This window comes from Erinaceus europaeus, chromosome 6 (assembly GCF_950295315.1).
Source record: "Erinaceus europaeus chromosome 6, mEriEur2.1, whole genome shotgun sequence".
NCBI lineage: Eukaryota > Metazoa > Chordata > Mammalia > Eulipotyphla > Erinaceidae > Erinaceus > Erinaceus europaeus.
Genome location: NC_080167.1, coordinates 25,289,326 through 25,302,039, shown reverse-complemented (window position 1 = coordinate 25,302,039; position 12,714 = coordinate 25,289,326). Strand labels below are relative to the sequence as shown.

Here is a 12,714-nt window from a genome sequence, read left to right as displayed (position 1 = left end):
TAATGTCTTGCGAACTTCAGTCTGTAGTTTTCATTCAAAGTTGACTTAACCTCATTCTTCCTCTAGTGATCATGCTATCATGATTCATTTACAGTCACTATGAAAACATAGAGTGTTTTGGTCTGTTACTAATGTGGGGGAAATCACTCCTGGCAAACTTTTTTTCATAGACCCCACTGGTCATCGCATGTAGAGCTACAGAGTAAACCAGGAGGGTGAATGTTCAATAAAGGGGACATGTGTTGGCCATTGTTTAGAGAGCTTATGTATCATCCCTTGGGAGCAAGCACATTACTGCCTGCTCAAAAATCCAGTCTGTTCATAAAGGAAAAGTGCTGGCAAGTGAACTTGTCTTCTGCAAATTCTGATTCGACATACATTATAAATGTTCAGAAATTAAAACGTAGTGTTGTCTTAATGATTTTTTTTAGATGTGTCTGCTGCTTCAGTACCTCTGTGACTGCCAGGTCCGACACCGAATAGAAGCCATTGTGGCTTTTTCAGATGATTTTGTAGCTAAGCTCCAAGATAACCAACGGTTCCGATATAATGAAGTGATGCAAGCCTTAAACATGTCAGCAGCACTGACAGCCAGGAAAACAAAGGAATTTAGATCACCACCTCAAGAACAGGTAAAAGAATGAAATGAAAAACTCGTGATCTCGCTATGAGGAGATCGATTCATTTGAGAGTATTACATCGCAAACATAGTATAAATCACAAGTGTATTTTTTTAAAAAATTATTTATTAATAAGAGCATGAACAAACCGAAACATCACTGGTGTATGTGGTACCTGGGACTGAACTCCTGACCTCATGCTCTTAAGTACTGAACTCTACCACTACACCACTTTTCCAGCGTCACAAATGTATTTATTTTTCTGTTATTGTAATATTAGGTAAGTTGGCTTATTCAGTGCTTTTATTTTCACTGAACGAATCTACTTGGTTAGTTTAGGCAAGTGAGACACTTTTATGAAAATATCAAATACATCATGAACTCTTTGAGGAGTCCAGTGTGCCAGGTCCTCAATGGGAACAACATTCTACTAAATGGGGGCCTCCTTTGGCTGTTGTGTTGTCTTACCAGCTCATAGGAGCTCTCAACTCTTAGACCTGTTAGCTAGGACAATTTCTATTTAGTGCCTCCTTAGAATAACTGAGCGTCAGGTGCCGGGTGGTAGTGCAGCGGGTTAAGTGCACATGGCATGAAGCACAAGGACCAGCATAAGGATCCCAGTTCGAGCCCCGAGCTCCCCACCTGCAGGGTAGTCGCTTCACAGGCGGTGAAACAGGTCTGCAGGTGTCTGTCTTTCTCTCCCCCTCTCTGTCTTCCCCTCCTCTCTCCATTTCTCTCTGTCCTATACAATAACAATACTACTAACAACAATAATGATTGGGAAAAGTGGCCTCCAGGAGAAGTGGATTTGTGGTACTGGCACCGAGTCCCAGCAATAACCCTGGAGGCAAAAAAAAAAAAAAAAAGTAAAAAAAATAGATTTCCTGGTGAATGATGTTGGGAAAAGACCTAAGTTTGGATGAGAGTGTTTTGAAGACACCTATCATGGGGAGATGTGATATTTTACCATATTTCAACAACTGCACTTCTTCTTCTAGCATTTGCCCTTCTTCTGTAGCCAGTCAACAGCGTCAGGTTGAGCCTGATGTAAAGTTTCGAGACCTCCTTTGAATCTGGAGAGGTGGCAGTCGTTGACTATGTGGGTCATAGTCTGTCTGTAGCCGCAGGGGTAGTTCGGGTCGTCTCTGGCTCCCCAGCGATGGAACATAGCAGCGCACCGACCATGGCCTGTTCGATAGCGATTTAGGAGGGCCCAATCATAACGTGCTAGGTCAAAGCCGGGTTGACGCTTGCAGGGGTCCGTGATGAGGTGTTTGTTCTTGACCTCAGCTGACTCCCAACTCTGTTTCCAAGAGTCTGGAACAGAGAAGTTCAGTGTAGGCATAGGGGACCAGATTGGGTGACGAGACGTCAAACGTTGGACAGGGTGGGCGAAGATATCCACGTATATTGGCAGGTCCGGTCAAGCGTAGACGTGGGAAATGAACTTAGATGATGCCGCATCCTGACGATTATCTGGCGGGGCGATGTTGCTAAGAACTGGCAGCCATGGAACCGGGGTGGAACCGATGGTTCCAGAAATGATCCTCATGGAGGAATATAATTTGGAATCGACCAAGTGGACATGGGGGCTACGGAACCATACTGGGGCACAGTATTCTGCAGTGGAATAGCATAATGCCAGAGATGATGATCGTAGTGTGGAAGCGCTCGCGCCCCATGAGGAGCTGGCCAGTCTTGCAGTGATGTTATTCCTCGCGCCCACCTTTGCTGCAGTTTTTATGAGATGTTCGTGAAATGACAGAGTGCGATCGAGAGTAACGCCATGATAGACTGGCTGGGCTTCATGCCAGATTCTCGTATCGTCAAGCTGCACATTAAGCTCACGCGAGGCCGAGGCATGGTGTAGATGGAAAACAGATGATACCGTTTTTGCAGTGCTAGGGATTAGTCGCCATTTTTTACAGTAATCAGATATCAGAGACATGTCTTACACTGCACTGTAAATTATTAAACCCTTCTCCAATAAAATGGTAAAGAAATGTCCTAATACCAATGGTACTAGAGCCTCAGATGAGTAGAAGAAATAGAGCAATAGGAGAAAGAAGAGAAGTGGGGGAGCTGGGCAGTAGCGCAGCGGATTAAATACACATGGTGCAAAGTGCAAGGACCAACGTAAGGGTCCTGGTTCGAGCCCCTGGCTCCCCACCTGCAGGGGGATCACTTCACAGGCAGTGAAGCAGGTCTGCAAGTGTCTTTCTCTCCTCCTTTCTATCTTCCCCTCCTCTTTTCATTTATCTCTGTCCTCTCCAACAACAATGACACCAATAACAACAACAATAAAATAATAACCACAACAATGCTAAAACAACTAGGGCAACAAAAGGGGAAAATATAGCCTCCAGGAGCAATGGATTCACGGTATTGGCACTGAACCCCAGAAATAACCCTGGAGGCAAAAAAAGAAAAAGAAAAAAAGGAGAAAGAAGATACTTAAAAATGATAGCTGAAAGGGCCAAGATACTATACTGTTTATCAAACAAGACTCATACCTCAGGTTCCATGGTTCCAGATTCAGTCCCTGGCACCACAATACGTCAGAGATGAGCAGTGGTCTGCTAAAAACAAAAACAAACAAAAAAAATCAAGTGACCCAAGAGTCAGTGGAGTAGATAAGTGTTCTCCACTTGAAAGCATGCCATTACAAATTCAATCCCTGACAGATCATAGGCCAGAATGCTACCCTGCTCACTCACCCTCCCTCCCTCCCTTTTTCCCCTCCCTCTCTTTATCCTTCTCTCTCTTCCTCTCTCCCTCTCTATCAGTTTGCCTTGAGCAATAATAAATAAAACAAATATTTAAAAGTTACAGTCAACATTTTTTTTAAAAAATTTAGCAAAGGGTATTAAGTATTTCAAAGATAGTGTATTGTCAAACGTCATGACATATTTTCCCATGCAAAAAAGCATCATGACTTTTCCAACAACCCAATTAAAGAAGTAGAATAAAATCCCAATAAGATGACAAAGCTCTGGTTCATGACATACCCAGTTGAGTGCACATATTACCATACACATGGACCCTGGTTCAAGCCCCAAAGTCACCACCTACAGTGCCAGAGCTTCTCAGGTAGTGAAGCAGTACTGCAGGTATCTCTCCCTTGCTTTTCCCTTTCCCTCTAAATTTCTTTGTCCTTCAAATAAAACAAATAAATAAAAATGTGCCAAAAAAAAACTAAACTAAACCAGTTCATAACCTATTCACACTTCTTAAAATTAACAATGAAGTGAAAACCTTGAAAAGTAGTGAGAAAGGAAAACATCTATAGGAAAAATAAATGTTTAAAAGACTGGATATCGCCTCAGGGGATGTGAAAGCTGGAAGTGGACACAACATATTTCAGCTGTTGGAAGAAAAGAACTGTTAGCTCAGAATTCTAAATGGAGAGAAAATACCCTCAGGAAAGAAGGGGACATCACAGAATTCCCACATAGAAGAAAAACTATGAGAATTTAACTGTAGCACTCCTACTCAGTAAGGAAGCCTCAGTGAAGTCCTTTAAACAGAAGGAAAAAGGCACAGGGGGGAAAGAATGCAGAAAGCCAGGGAAGAAGAAAGTTCATCCATAATAGACAGAGACCAGAAGTAGCTAAATGGCCATCAGCAGATAACTGACTAGAGAAGTTACAGGATATGGATTTCATGGAATCAAAATCAAATAGCATGGCATCACAATTTTAAAAAATATTTTAAAAGATGCTATTTGTGTTCTTTGGAACAAATGGATGGAACTGGAGGTGATTATGCCTAGCAAAATAAGTGAAGAGATGAATCTAGAGATCTGATACATATGAACTAGGGGGAGAACAGAAGCAACTTGTGAATACTATAGTGTTTATCTTTGGAGGTGGGAGGGTGGAATCGTAGAACTTTGGTGGTGGGTGTGTAATCTTATCATCCTGTAAGCTACTAATACTTACAAGTAAAAAATGGGGGGGAAAAACCCAAAACATAAAAAAAAGTTAAAATATGAACTTACCTTCCTTCTTCCCTGGGTTTTCTGTATTATACTGATACTTGTCATTTAAAGAAAAATAAAGAGACTCTCATGCCTGAGGCTCCAAAGTCCCTGGTTCAGTCCCCTGCACCACCATAAAGCAGAGCTGAGCAGTGCTCTAGTTAAAAAAAGAAATAAAAAGAGGGGGTCAGGCAGTAGCGCAGCAGGTTGCTTAACTGGTGGTTAAGCAGCACGTGGTGCAGAGTGCAAGGACCAGCACAAGGATCCTGGTTCGAGCCCATGACTCCCCAGCTGCAGGAGAGTCACTTCACAGGGGGTGAAGCAGGTATGCAGGTCTCTATCTTTCTCTCCCCCTCTCTTGTCTTCCCCTCCTGTCTTCATTTCTCTCTGTCGTATCCAACAACGACGAAAAGAAAACAGGGTGATGTATATGTAGGAAATATATATATATATATAGATAGATAGAGAGAGAGAGAGAGAGAGAGAGAGAGAGAGAGTTTTATTTTATTTTTACCAGAGCACTGCTCAGCTCTGGCTGATGGTGGTACAGGGTATTGAATCTAGGACTTGGAGCCTCAGGCATGAGAGTCTGTTTGTATAACCAGTATGCTATCTACCCTCAGCCCTGTATAGGAAATATTTAAGGCAATTTTATATGGAGGAGAATAACTGACATGGAGGTCAGGTTTCACACATCACTAAAGTTGGTTAAATTTTGCGATGAGTAGACTGTGAATAAATTATGTATATATAATTTATAACAAGAATAATCACTAGAAACATGCACAAAGAAATTATCCTAGCAGATACAATGAATAAGTCTATCCCTAAAATGCTTCAAAGAACACACAAAACATTAGGATAAATAAATCAGAGGGAAAAATGAGAACATAAGCAAAATGACAAACTTAAATGATAACAATACATTCATGAGTATAACTACATATACACTAGCTAAAAGATTATATATAGGCAGAGTGAATGATGGTGTCTGTGAGAAACTCATTTCAAATAGAATGAGAGGTAAATAAAAAGTAAAAATAAAAAGATATATGTTGGGTAAAAAGTTAATGGAAAGAATGAACAAATAAAGAATAAAGAAAATTACCTAAGGGATGGGGGTAGATAGCATAATGGTTTTGCAAAGAGACTTTCTTTTTTTAAATATTTATTTATTTATTCCCTTTTGTTGCCCTTGTTTTATTGTTATAGTCTTTGTTGGAAAGGACAGAGGGAAATGGAGAGAGGAGGGGAAGACAGAGAGGGGGGAGAGAAAGATAGACACCTGCAGACCTGCTTCACTGCCTGTGAAGCTACTCCTCTGCAGGTGGGGAGCCAGGGGCTCGAACTGGTTTCCTTAGGCCAGTCCTTGTGCTTTGTGCCACCTACGTTTAACCCACTGCGCTACCAGCAAAGAGACTTTCATGCCTGAAGCTCCAGGTTCATTCCTCCCATTACCATAACCAAGAGCTGAGCAGTGCTCTGGTAAAAAAAAAAAAAAAAAAAAAAACTAATTAAGAAAGCACATTTATATAATAATAGAAAATTAATCTATCAGAAAGAAGACTTTGTTTATGTGCGGTGGGTTTCAGATATATTGAATTAATACAGATAAAACTAACAGGAGGGGGCTGGGCAGTAACACAGCAAGTTAAGACACATGGTATGAAGTGCAAAGACCAACGTATGAATCCCGGTTGGAGCCCACAGCTCCCCACCTTTAGGGGGGTCGCTTCACAAGCGGTGAAGCAGGTTTGCAGGTGTGTTTCACCTCCACCTCTGTCTTCCACTCCTGTCTCTATTTCTCTGCCGTATCCAACAACAGTGACAGCAATGACAACAATAACAATAATAACAAGGGCAATGAAAATGGGAAAAAATGGCCTCCAGGAGCAGTGGATTTGTAGTGCAGGCACCAAGCAGCAGCAATAACCCTGGAGGCAAAAAACAAAACAAAAAAACTAACAAGAGAACTAGATGCACAATTATAGTTGGAGAATTCAATATCTGCCTCTTAATAATTGATTTACAGGCTAGACAGAAAAAAATCAGTAGCGATATAGGAAAATGGAACACTATTATCAGTAGCAGGATCTTTTGTTAGCTACAAATTTAATATGTTTGTATAATAAAAAAACAGAATACACTTTTTTTCAAATACCTGTGAAGCATTTTCAGAGTTCAACTATCTGTAGGCTATAGCATATTCTAAACACAATTTTAAATGAATTTTCCTTACATAAGGTCTTACTGACCATAGTGACATTAACTTAGAAATTAATAACAGAGAATCTCAAAACACTTAGAAGTTAATGCATTTCTACATAACCTAGTGGTTTGAGGCGGAAGTCTCAAGAGGATTTTAAAAATGCACTGAATTTAAAGAAAACAAAAACATGACATATCAAAATTTGTGGAAACAGCTAACACCATGCTGAAAAGGAAATTTGTGACACTAAAAGTTCACATTGGAAATGAAAAAGTACCTCACAAGTGGTGAAGCAGGTCTGCAGGTATCTGTCTTTCTCTCCCCCTCTCTTTCTTCTCCTCCTTTCCATTTCTCTCTGTGCTATTGCACAACAGTGACAGCAATGACAACAACAATAATAGCAACAACAACAAGAAACAAGAAAGGCAACCAAAGGGAAAAAATAGCCTCCAGGAGCAGTGGTGCAGCTACCCAGTCCTAGTGATAACCCTGGAGGCAAAAAATAAAATAAAATAAAAAAGTACTCAAATTTAATAATCTAAACTGATATCCCAAGAATTTATATTTTAAAAAACAGCAGACACCAAACGCAAGCAATAATAAATAAAAGCTAAAAATAAGACAAATGAAAAAAAAATCAATGAATTTAAAAGCTGGTTATTTAGGGGGCCAGGCCGTGGTGCAGCTGGTTAAGCTCACACATTACAATGATCAAGGTCCCGGGGTTCAAGCCCCTCAAGGGAGAAAGCTTCAGGAGTCGTGAAGTAGTGTTGGAGATGCCTCTCTGTTTCTTTCCCTTTTTTTATCTCCACCCCCCTCTTTATCTAATAAATAAATAAATGAAATTGGTAAATAAAAGAACCGATTATTTAGAAATATTTGTAATAACTGAAAGCCCGTGAAAAGTAACAAGAAAAAAAAGGGGGGAGGGGACTGAAACTACCAATATTTAGGAGTGAAATGAGAAATAACTATAGAAGTTGCAGATATCAAAAGGACCGTATCGACCATTTGTGTGCATACTTTATGCTCCTACCAGTACAGTAGATGAGTGATTGATGGGAATTAGGGGTGAGGAACAGACAGGCAGGAGAATATGAAAGAATAGCAGATTACATTCTTTTTTTTTTATTTTCCCTTTTGTTGCCCTCGTTTTATTATTGTTGTAGTTATTATTGTTATTATCTATGTTGTTGTTGTTGGATAGGACAGAGAGAAATGGAGAGAGGAAGGGAAGACAGAGAGGGGGAGAGAAAGAGAGACACCTACAGACCTGCTTCACAGCTTGTGAAGTGACTCCCCTTGCAGGTGGGGAGCCAGGGCTCGAACTGGGATCCTTTTGCCGGTCCTTGGGCTTAGTGCCACGTGCGCTTAACCCGCTGAGCTACCGCCCGACTCCTGCAGATTACATTCTTGAGGTGAGAGAATTGTTCTCTATTTATTCACACTTTCAATATTACTATCCTGGCTGTAATTCTACTTTTTTTTTTTAAGTAGCTATTACCATTGGGAGAAACTGGGTTAAAGACAAATGGTGTGTCTCTGTATTACTTCTATTAGTGTTTTATTACCTTTTTGCAGTTACTACAACAGTTATCTCAAAATGAAAGCATAACAAAACACACACACACACACACACACACACCCCTCTAGAAAGAAAACTTATTTTCTAAAAGAGCCATGCCAGGGCACAACTCACTGAGCACACTTGCTACAATGCACAGGGACCAGGGTTCAAGGTCCCACCTGCAGGGGTAAGCTTTACAAGTGTTGAATCAGTACTATAGATACATTTTTTTAAATCTCCCACTCTTAACTCTTGACTTCTCTCTGTTTCTATACAATACATAAATTTATTTATATTAAAAATAATTATTTCTTAAACAAAAAATGGAATAGCAGCAGACCTTTTTTGTGTCTAAAACTAAAACAGAGTTTCTTGGAGTTTGCTTAGTTGAACCACTAATACTAGAAAAGTCTTAGTTATCCCTTTTATATCCCTTTTATATAACCTTTTATTTCAGTTCTTCATTCTTCTTTGCTTCTATTCCTCTCAAAAATAGCTCTTTAAAATAGAATATTTTATAAGCATAGAAATTCATCTGAAGGGAGTCAGGTGGCACAAAGTGCAAGGACCGGCATAAGGATCCCGGTTCAAGCCCCAGCTCCCCACCTGCAGGGGAGTCACTTTCACAAGCGTTAAAACAGGTCTGCAGGTATCTATCTTTCTCTCCCCCTCTGTCTTCCCCTCCTCTCTCTACTTCTTTCTGTCATATCCAACACAACAACATCAGTAACAACAACAATAATAACTACAATAGTAAAACAAGGGCAACAAAAGGGAGTAAATAAATATTTAAAAAATTCATCTGAAAAAATGAAAATCTTTGGAGAAGTATACTGACATAATATTTTTAAAATAACATTTTGATTTTATTTGTCTTAAACATAAAGAGGTCTAACATAGTGTAAGGTTAAAATGGAAGAAGCAAATTATGTGACATGCTAAGTTTTCAGTGAATTTGTCTATGTTTTTGTATTTGTTGGACTGATGACAATGATATTGCTTTCATCTGGTGAATACTAATTTATGAATACTTAGAAATAAATTCAGAATAGAGGGTACACCCTGTTAAGTCCACATATTACCATGCTCAAGGACCCATGTTCAAGACCTTGCTTCCCACCTTCAGGGAGAACCTTTCACAAGTGGTGAAGCAGGTTTGCAGATGTCTGTCTTTCCTCTCTATTTCCCCTCCCCCTCTCAGTTTCTCTTTCCTATTCAATAAAATCAAAAGGGAAAAAAAGAAAAAGGGCAGACCTTCTACCTTCTGCAACCCTCAACGACCCTGGGTCCATGCTCCCAGAGGGATAGAGAATGGGAAAGCTATCATGGGAGGGGGTGGGTTATGGAGATTGGGTGGTGGGAATTGTGTGGAGTTGTACCCCTCCTACCTTATGGTTTTGTTCATTAATCCTTTCTTAAATAAAAAAATTTTTAAAAAAAGGGGAAAAGGGGCTGCAGGCACCCTAGATCCATAGTGCCTATGCTGAGCCCTAGCAGTAACCCTGGTTATTGAGAGAGAGAGAGACAGAATAAGAGAGGAATTCAGAATATATATATATATGTATATATATTTTATGATTTGTGCTTGTCATTTCCCAACTCATTTTTCTTTATGTGCTTACTCTTGTTTTCCCAAACCTTCAGATCAACATGCTTCTCAATTTTAAGGATGACAAAAATGAATGCCCATGTCCTGAAGAAATCCGAGACCAACTCTTGGATTTTCATGAAGATTTGATGACACATTGTGGTAAGGTCTTGCTGCTTTACAACATTTATTGAATGCATATTTTATACACATATACTAGTTAAAAGTAAGTATGCATGTCTAATAGTGTCACAACTATATACTGTGTCTGTTTCAAGTTTATGTAAGAATATTCATTATGACAATTTGGTTAAGTAGCTTTAGTCTGTGGGAAACTAAGAGAGTTAAAGATTTTTAAATGGCAGTAGTATGACTTTTCTTTGAGCTGAAGATGATCAAAACTCCTTTTCTTCCCTTTAGTGTCAGGGAGTAGTAAAGGGGGACATGAAACAGGGTCATTTGGGCAGAGAGGTAAGTTAGATTGACAGGGGCTAGGGAGATAGAATAATGATTCTGCAGAAGACCTGCATGGCAAAGGCTCTGAAGTCCCAGCTTAATCACTAGCGCCACCATAAACCAGAGATAAGCAGTGCTCTGGCCACTCTCGCTCTTTTGCCCCACTACCTCTCTCATTAAAATAAATTAAATTAAAACAATTAAAGTTAGGCTGACTTATTTTAAAGAAGTTTTATCACAACCAGTTTTGTTTGGAGTCGCTTTTCAGGTAGTAGCCTAGAAAGTTCAGCATATTGTTTTTGGAGCTAATACCTATTAGGCACCTGCAGTGAGTAATATGACAGTCATCCAGATCTGTGAAGTGGGAATTCTCTCTTCGTTTTATTGTAAGCACTTGTAAAATGTCATGATTAAATGTTCTGTATGTGTGCTTCTTTATCTCTGTATAGTGTTGTGACTAAAGTTTGTTTTCCACTGAAATAGACTTTTTTTAGTGATATATGTAGCACCAGTGGCATTTAAAACTTATCTGTGATTTAACAATGATTAACAAGATTATAAGATTGCAGGAATATAGTTCCACACCACACCAAAGTTCTTCTTTCTTCCAAATCATTTTATTGTGGGGATAATAGTTTGCAGTACAATTCTGTAGTTCTATGCCCTACTCTACCCAACCGCACTGTCTCTGATAACCACTAAAGTTCCCACAAAGTCTGAAAGACAGTTTTACTTTTTTTTCTGTTTTTTTAATATATATTTATTTATTTTTCCCTTTTGTTGCCCTTGTTGTTTAACATTGTTGTGGTTATTGATGTCATTGTTGATGGATAGGACAGAGACAAATGGAGAGAGGAAGGCAAGACAGAGAGGGGGAGAGAAAGACACCTGTAGACCTGCCTGTGAAGCAACTCCCCTGCAGGTGGGGAACCATGGGCTTGAACCGGGATCCTTACACCGGTCTTTGTACTTTGTGCCACGTGCGCTTAACCCACTGCACCACCACCCGACTCCACTTTTTTTAAGTTCATATTTTCAATTATTATAAAAAATATATCAAATTTTTAATTATTTATATTTCATATATGAGCAAAGTGCTATATAGTATATATTGATACTCTTGACACAATAATTATAAATTGATACTTTAAACATATTTACTTTAATGACAAAGATACAGACCAAAGCACTGCCCCACTCTGGCTTAAGGTGGTGGTGCTGCGGATTGAAACTGGGATCTCAAGAGCTTCAGGCATGAAAGTTAACAAAGGAATACTCTATGATAGTACAATTGCTGCTTTTGAAATAAAGCATTCTTTGTGTTTTTTAAATTTTTTTAAATATGTATTCCCTTTTGTTGCCCTTGTTTTATTGTTGTAGTTATTACTGTTGTTATTGATGTTGTCGTTGTTGGGTAGGACAGAGAAATGGAGAGAGGAGGGAAAGACAGAGAGGGGGAGAGAAAGGCACCTGCAGACTTGCTTCACCGCCTGTGAAGCGACTCCCCTGCAGGTGGGGAGCTGGGGGCTTGAACCAGGATTCTTATGCCACTGGTCCTTGTACTTTGTGCCACCTGCACTTAACCCGCTGCTGTACTGCCTGACTCCCGCATTCTTTGTTTTTAAAAGTTAAGTTATTGTTGTCGTCTTTGTGTTTTAGGTCCTTTCATATGTGCGATTTCACCATTCTGCATTTTTAGAGAGACAGAACGGAAAAAACACTTTGACACTAAAATTTGCCCCAGTGCTGCAGTGCACCCATATGGCTCAAGAGGTTCAAACCTCACTCGTGTATGGCAAGGAGGCGCCTTCACAAGTGAACTATCTCACAGATCCCCATTCCCCATTTAAACAAAGTATTCCTTGGTTTAGTCATAAAGCATTACCTGGTGTAGTTGTTTCTATTGTCCGTGTTTCGTTCAATTTAGTGAAATACCTCTGGCATTGAAGGCAAGTGAGAAGGATAAACTTCCAGAGATTTTAGGTACAGCAGAACTACAGTAGTGGGTAGACAGCACCCAAAATTAAAAGTGCTTATGGGTGAGTCACGAAGCAGATTTTTTTTTTCTTACCTCCAGGCTTATCTCTGGGGCTTGGTAACTGCACTTCTTCTTCTAGCGTTTGCCCTTCTTCTGTAGCCAGTCAACAGCGTCAGATCGAGCCTGATGTAAAGTTTCGAGACCTCCTTTGAATCTGGAGAGGTGGCAGTTGTTGACTATGTGGGTCATAGTCTGTCTGGAGCCGCAGGGGCAGTTCGGGTCGTCTCTGGCTCCCCAGCGATGGAACATAGAGGCTC

General features: G+C 39.9%; 1 protein-coding gene across 3 annotated transcripts in view; it reads left to right on the top strand.

Annotated features, from left to right (window-relative positions):
- RYR2 (ryanodine receptor 2) overlaps positions 1–12,714 on the top strand; it is an 820,963-nt gene that overhangs the window by 600,073 nt on the left and 208,176 nt on the right. For all 3 annotated transcript variants that reach the window (XM_060191940.1, XM_060191939.1, XM_060191938.1), the window contains 2 exons: positions 432–632; positions 10,020–10,125. In XM_060191940.1, the coding sequence (XP_060047923.1) occupies positions 432–632; positions 10,020–10,125 (307 nt within the window). The remainder of the gene's footprint in view (positions 1–431; positions 633–10,019; positions 10,126–12,714) is intronic.